Source organism: Poecilia reticulata, linkage group LG13 (genome assembly GCF_000633615.1).
Source record: "Poecilia reticulata strain Guanapo linkage group LG13, Guppy_female_1.0+MT, whole genome shotgun sequence".
Lineage (NCBI taxonomy): Eukaryota > Metazoa > Chordata > Actinopteri > Cyprinodontiformes > Poeciliidae > Poecilia > Poecilia reticulata.
The window spans coordinates 8,028,949-8,036,960 of NC_024343.1; the positions used below are offsets into that span (position 1 = coordinate 8,028,949).

General features: G+C 39.9%; 1 protein-coding gene across 2 annotated transcripts in view; it reads left to right on the plus strand.

Moving 5' to 3' along the window:
* usp32 (ubiquitin specific peptidase 32) overlaps window positions 1-8,012 on the plus strand; it is a 68,928-nt gene that overhangs the window by 15,409 nt on the left and 45,507 nt on the right. For both annotated transcript variants that reach the window (XM_008425205.1, XM_008425207.1), the window contains exon 2: window positions 3,669-3,796. In XM_008425205.1, coding sequence (XP_008423427.1) covers window positions 3,669-3,796 — 128 coding nt within the window. The remainder of the gene's footprint in view (window positions 1-3,668; window positions 3,797-8,012) is intronic.

Here is an 8,012-nt window from a genome sequence, read left to right on the forward strand (position 1 = left end):
ATGGATGGATGGATGGAAGGGCAGCAGCCCTTGTGACTCTTTCCCCTCAATTTTCTAAAATGGCGACTATCAAAAAAAAGGAACGTTGACTGCTAGGGCCGACGGTTCAAGGATGGGTGGAAATTAGATTATTTCTTCACTGACATACGCAACAACTGTGTCTGCTTCATTTGTAAAGAGACTGTGGCTGTTTTTAAAGAGTTCAATGTGAAGCGACATTACCAAACGAGACATGCTGACATACGACAAGATCACAGGGAAGGAACGCAGCGAGAAACTGAAGCAACTTGAAGCTAGTTTAATCTCACAGCAGCGACATTTTGCAAGAGCCCGAGAGTCAAATGAGAAGCTATAAAGGCTAGTTACGAGGTAGCCGCGCTGATCGCAAAGCATTGCAAATCTTTCAACGAGGGTGAATTTATCAATGACTGAGTGATGACTATGGTGAAGAAAATCTGTCCTGAGAAGCAGCAAGAGTTTGCCAATGTCTGCCWGCAGCGTAACACTGTGGCACGCAGGGTTGAAGAAGTGTCATCAGAGATCTAAAGATAATTGGGAGCCAGAGGAAAGGAGTTTGACTTTTTATATGCTTGCTTGTGAGGAAGACGCCTCTGACACTGCTCAGTTACTTATTTTTTTGAGAGGAGTGGACAACGAAATGAACGTTACTGAAGAGCTACTTGATCTCAAGAGCCTGAAAAACCAAACGAGAGGAACAGATTTATTCTCTTCTGTTTGCGCTGCTGTGGATGACATGAAACTCCAGTGGAATAAAATTTCTGGGATGATTACAGACGGCGCACCATCCATGACTGGCGAACGAAGTGGATTAGCGACACTAATAAGTAACAAAGTAAGTGAAGAAGGGGGTAAAGCTGTAAAACTCCATTGTATCATTCATCAGCTAGTTCTGTGTGCTAAACATCTCCAATACGAAGATGTTATGGAACCGGTGAGAAAGGCAATTAACTATATCCGCTCCAGAGCGCTATGCCACTTTCAGTTCCAACAGTTTCTAAGCGAGATTCATGTGGAATATGGAGATGTTGTCTATAACACTGACGTGAGATGGTTCAGTCCGGGTTCTGCATTGTCACGCTTCTACTCTCTTAGGCAAGAAATCGCTTGAGTTTTTGGCTGAAAAAGGACAACCTATGCAAGAACTAAGTGACCCTATGTGACTGGCTGATTTGGGTTTTCTAGTTGATATTACAAAGCACATTAATGTCTTGAACACCAGTCTCCAGGGACCAGACGCAGTCATAAGCCAACTATATTCGCACATCAAAGCCTTTGGAACCAASCTGCAACTGTTTGAAAGACACCTGTCGCCGACCCAACCCAATACTGCACACTTTTCAGCGCTGCAAGAAATCATGACCAGATTCCCACAGAGCAATGTCAGTGCGCAAACGAGGCGGTACGCATCAAATATTTCATCTCCGGCTGAAGAGTTTAAACAACGCTTTCGGGATTTTGCAGCTATCGAGAAGGAGATTGCTCTTTTTTCATCACCTTTCTCCGTGGACACAGATGATGTTCCAGACCATTTGCAGCTCATTGACCTGCAGTGTGACGCAGAGAGCCGCGATCAGCACCAGCAGCTTTCTCTCGCCAACTTTTACCGACAGCTGGATAAKGACAGGTTTCGAGAGATTCGAGCATTTGGTAAGAAAATGTTAAGCCTCTTTGGGKYGAAGTATTTGTGTGAGAAGACATTCTTGGTTATGAACTTAAATAAGAGCCGTGTGAGGACACGGCTAACGGACTCTCACTTACGAGACATCTTGCTCATCAATACCACTGCCTTTGCGCCAGACCTGGCCTATGTGYTGCAGTCCAGATCTCAGTATCACCCGTCACATTAATGTAGACAAGTCATTTGTCATTTACAATAAGCCTCTGAATAATTTTTGTTATTTAAGATCAAAATCRGTCATAAATTCAGACAAGGTTTCAGTTTTCACTCCAGAATAATAAACTTTTAAAAATGTAATCAACATTTATAGTTACTAATGTCAAATGAGCCCTGCACTTGTTGATATGTCTACTTGCTCATTTCTGTTATTTTACTTAAAGATTCTGTAAATATTGAACTGCCATGGTGAGATATTTTTTTATGTTTCAAATGTAATTTGCACTCAAGAGTACAATTACTTCTGTTTAACTGTTRGAAAAAAGTTAGTGTTAAAAAAACACAGAATGGCTTGCTGAAATTTGTTTAAATATATTGCTGTTCTATGTAAAGAACGTCCGCCAAGGTCGGCCCCCCTACATTTTTAACACACCAAATCTGGCCCGCTTTGCAAAAAGTTTGGACACCCCTGCTTTGGGAGAACCCATCTGTTAGTTCTGCATACAAATAAGCATAMATACAGGCAATTAAGCATAAATGAAGGCATTATGGGATGTTTAGTTCCAACTGGGTGTTGCTAAACTGGGACAACCTACCYGAGTATTGTTGTGTAATGTCTTCATTACTTTAGTACTACATCATATTCAAATGTAGATGGAAAATTCCTGCAGGACAATGCATCATGTCATAAAGCTCAAATAACCCTAAGTTGCTTTGTTTTACATATCAGAGTCCACTGTACTGCAACGGCTTCCACCAGATCCCAGTCCTATACAACCCCGCTGGGATGTTGGAATGTGAGACTTTAACTGTGGATGTGCAGCCGACTAATAAACAGTGACTGCATGATTCTGTCATATTGGTGTGGATCGAACTCTGAGGAGTCTTCCTAACATCTTGTTGAATTTGTGGATTTGTATGAATGTAGTGTCTGTTCATACACTGTCATCGGTGGCCATGCTAACTGGCCTTAGCATAGCCACCGCTACAGCTGGTTGTTGTGAACCAGCTGTAGCGGAGCAGAGAGCAAGAGGAAAGTGTGAGCAGCGAATACACGAGATGATTGACAGCAACAAGACCCTGGCTTTGATTGTTTCTGACCAAATGGTGTATTTCACATGACAGCAGGATCCCAGGGAGAAGGCAGAGGAGCTTGATATTTTTTTCACAGTTTGTCATATTAAACTGTCAAAACATGGTAACAGTTTCAGCAAATATGTAAAAACACGTTTTTTGCAAAAGTTACATAGTCTCCTTCACAGATGATGAACATATTTAGTAGTTCCAATTGGTGTGTGTGTCTGTCTATGTAGTTGATAAAATGCATTCTTGTCACTTTCTGGGGAGTCAGGAATTAAAACCAGACTAGTTTTTATGGTGGGTAACATTAATTGGCTCACTGTGCTGCAGTTGCTAAATAGCATCTAACCCAGGGCTCTGCAGCTGTTCCAACCCAAAGAGCTGTTTTTACCAGCAATCCAGCTAAATAAACCCCATTTAGAGCTGCAAAGGCAACGTGACACTTTTTTTCAAAAATATAAATATATACTCTAAAACAAAGAAAAAAAAAAGTAATTTCTAAATAGGCAACTTTTTGTTTTTTAAAGGATGGACTCATGTTCTTCTGAGAGAGAGACAGATCTTGATCACTTTAGCTGATGAAATATCTCCCTATAGCATACTAAATCAAGGCGACATTATGACAAAGATCAAAGTCATTATTATGATACATTGCTTGGCTAAACAAGACTGCAACGCCACAAAGAGTTGGATCCCCCTAAGTCTAATTGTGTCTTTCCCTTTGTGACTGCAGTTACTGATGTGGAACTGAAGCGGCTGAAGGATGCCTTCAAGAGAACCAGTGGCCTGTCGTGTTACATGACCCAGCAGTGCTTCTACAGAGAAGTGCTAGGAGATGGAGTTCCCCCGAAAGTTGCAGAGGTAAGCTACAGTAATGTCACAATTTATGTTATGTAGCTGAAATGAAGAGTTAGTAGAAGTGAGGAGAAAGGCCCAAATAAATTATGCTTTTTTTGGAGTGGTGAACACAAACTCTTTCAGGGTTTCCCCCAGAAAACTTTCTAAGAGGGTAGAGACAGTTATCCAGCTGTGTTTTTGTTTTAAAATATGTTAAAGGTTGACTGGAAATTTAAAATATGACTAGGTAAAATTATGTTATTGAAAGATATTGTTGACAATACTTGAACACACAAATATATAAAGGCTTACAAAAAGGAAATGTGCAGGGGTGCAGGCTGAGTGATTTGTCCAGCTCTGTGCCCAGTTCAACGCATCAACTATAAACCTGCCTTTGCTGTTGCTAGTGTATAAAATACCCTGTCTAAAATAAACAAGTGACATATAGCCTGGTAGGGGGGAAACTCTGTCTATTTAGAAGTTCATAGTAATTTCCCCATCTGTGCTTACTTATTCAAATCTGATGATATTTTTTATCTTTGGGGTAGCTGAAAAAATTWAACTCCAGAAACATTTTCTGGCTGCTTCGAACCATTGATTGCAACACACTGAACCATGTTGCACTCATATTCACCCAGTAATATGCTGAATATTGTTAATCCCTGGCAGCACAATGTTTGTCACAGATTGAGGGGGAGTGTCATGGAAAACGCCAAAAACAGCTCAGTGTTTTTTTTTTGTTTTTTTCCTTCAATTTTCTRAGTTAAAATTTTTTTACATTTTATTTAACAAGCATATTTAATGATTTTCTTTCACTTTTTGTTAGCTTAAAAACACTGTTCAGTTCTCCTTTAAGGTTCTACATGAAGGTTCTTGAAGTGGTCYAAGTCAGAGTCCTGACTTAAATCTGACTGAGACTCTGTAGAGAACCCTTAGGRTGATGGCATGAAGGCCTTTCAACCCAAAGGCTTGGAGCTCATAGCAAAAGTTAGTTGGAGTGGTCTACGGCAGTGGTCCCCAACCCCCGGGCTGCGAACCGGTACCGGTCCGTGGACCAATTTGTACYGGGCCGCGCAAGAAATAATTAAATATTTCCGTTTTATGTATTATTTGAGTCTGGAGGATCTATTATTTTAAAAATCCTTTAATCGGATTCTCTCGGTTACTTGCGCACCAACACTGAGCCCACAAGCAGCAAAATGAGTAAGAAACAGATTAGATGTCTTTGGAAAGTTTCTTTGCAAAGGGGAAAAGGCCCAGAGAAGAGAGAGGAGAATGGATTTATCCCGGACCGGTAGGTGAGTCCCACATTACAAGCCTGCGTAACATGCGGCGACCAGCTCGTTAATGAGGCAATGAAGCCTTCCAACTGCTTCGCCACGTAGAGACCAAGCACGCTGTGGATATAAACTTATATATAAAAGGGGTTATTGTCTCCCATCACTCCCAGATGGGACCGTCTCGTTGCAGAGAAACAAGCTCAGGGCTCCTGTTAGTGATTATCGTGAGTTAAAATTTTCACAAAAGCATAATGTTAGTTTTTGTGGCGCATCTGTATCTTATTTTGAAGGGATATGTAAACGTTACCATAGCAACCAGAGTCGGAGAGCGTTGGGGCAGTGGTCGAGAGGAGATGAGAAGAGCTTGTGAGTCTTAAGTCTGGTTTAGATGGCAATATTTGAGAATTGTTGGCCAATTCTCCAAGCTTCTGTGACCACAGAGCTGATAAAAGWACAACAGGTTCGATTGGTTCGTGTTCAGCCACATAGCAGGAGCAACACGAACCGATTCCACTCACGAACATYCCGATTCCAAAGGATAATCCAGTAAAACCCCMAACATAGCATAYGGGAATTTAGAATAACCAAACACGGATGACGATGTAGAAACAATAATGATAGTTRGTGTCATTATTTACCGAATGACACTTCATGATAACAGTCATAAACATTCATAAAGACTCCTTCATGTTCATGACAGGTGTTATGTCATGTTTATGTCAGTGTCATGTCAGTCTTATGCACACCCCTTCAAATAAAGTGTYACCGTCTTGAATCATTTGAAGATTTATCCAGAGTTCTTTTTTGAAGTGTGTGAATTATCATCAGATTCACAGACTTAACCCCTTTTACACAATTGAAAAAAAGCCTTTTGCATAATTGTCTTCTTCATGCAGTGGGGGGCACTGACATTTATTCCCCTTTGATTCAATGGTAGCTGCAGGTGTTTATCTGCTATCTGCTAATATGCAGTGATGAGAAGACGATACATATGTAAGCATCATCTGTAGAACTTGTTCTTAACGCTGCAATCTGTGATATCTTGGGCTGTTGTAAATGATTATTTTAGTAATCGAGTAATTCAATCAGAAATTGCCCTTYTCTCTATCAGTTACTTTAGCTGGTAAAATCAATCAATTAATCAAATTTTATTTGTATAGCACATTTCAGCAGTAAGGCATTTCAAAGCTTTTTGGCCACCTGTCTTTTAAAGAAAAATAAAAGAGAAAATGTTATGAAGTATGAAATAGTTATTTTATAAAATATAAAAAAAATAAAATCTTGTTATTAGACAGTGACATAATTTATGATGTTGCCATTAAAAGAAACTGCTGATGATTGATGCTTGTGAAGGTGATCTACCTAAAGTAGCGGGCAAAGGTACAAACCTGGAGCCATGTGTTATTAGCTGTGTGCCAAGGGGTTTCCATAGATACTGTGGGGATTCTGTGGTGAGTTACAAAAAAGAAAATATTTTTACATATAGTMATCTCTGACATAACAAGGACATATCAGACTTTAGACTTTACCTGCAGTCAAGATCAACACTTAAACTTTGTTTTCTATTGATCTGTTCAATTTACACCATAAACCTAAACATCCTTGAATATTACATGTAATAAACTCCTGTTTGACTCKGCATKTTATAATGTAGCATAAGACACAGAATGCCTTATTCTGTGTCATTCAGTGTTTGAATGCACACTGTCRTAGCTGTGAAGTCTGCTTGTTGAGTATGAACAGTTAGCATCAGTGATGTGTCATCCTGCTACATTGATGTATAAAAATGAGCTTGTCTGTTGTCACTGCTGGTATTTTGGACTTAAACTTGCTCCAGCCTGTACTTTCCATGACGAACAGACGGTTTGTAGGGTTGGTGGGATTCCCCTGTAATCTCATTTTACTCTGTGTTACAAACTTGAACAAGGTTGTTTCGTCACAGGAGACACAGACTGGTTTCAGTTGTTTCACTGTGACCTCAGCAGGTTGCTGTGAATTCATGTCAGTGTACATTATATGTACTCAGAATGATTCATTACCTCTACTGCAATTATTCATCTTCAGGGTTCAGAGGGAAAATGTCAGGTAAATCCCTCCTTGCTGGTTGTGACATAACATGAGTCATCACTACACGTGTTTACCATGTAGTCTGCCTGTTTAGTATATTTATATTCAGTAGAACCATCAGAAGGCAGCAGTGGGGAAAAAGTGATGGTGGATTTAAAAGTTAGCAAAGTGTGACACACTGACTTCCTTTTTTTCAAACCATAAGTTAGATCCTACAGTGTGTGACCTACTGACAAGGACATTCTTCATTAGCACACTGACTGCACAGTCACCTCCTCCAAGTCAGTTAGCATGCTTTGCAAACGCTGCACCGTTTGGGATCACTGTGAGAAAACAGTATTCTGTATCTTTATGTCCTGTTGTAATAAATAGTTGAAATCTCAACTTTTATGTAAACTTTTTTTAAGCTGGTGACTGGTAGTATTTCTTCTCCCTGCTTTCATCTTTAAAACCTGATTTTGTTTYATGGTTTTTGTAATGTAAAGCAATTAGTTCCTACAGTTTTAACAGATGAATGAATGCATTCCAAAAGCAGAAAGTGGACCATAGAGCAAAACAAACGCATGGGTGGAGAAATGGCCCAGCCGCTAAAATCTGACGCCACTCAATGTTTGTTTACATTTCATAAAGAGTGAAGTTGTGCTCARTGTCAGTGTTTTATGTTTTTTCCTTCAGTGGTTCTTGGTGCAACGCCACCACAGGCRAGGAGGGGTAACAAGTTTTTCAAAGAGATTGSTTGATTTGTGAAAGAGAACTGCAGTGGCTGAAATTGTAGCAAATGTTGCCATTTTGGTTCCCAATCAAACCAAATCTACTGAACTATCAGCTGTGAAAACATCCTTGGTATAATGGTCCAGATGCTGATTGTTGCTTTTTTTTTTTTTTTTTTTTTT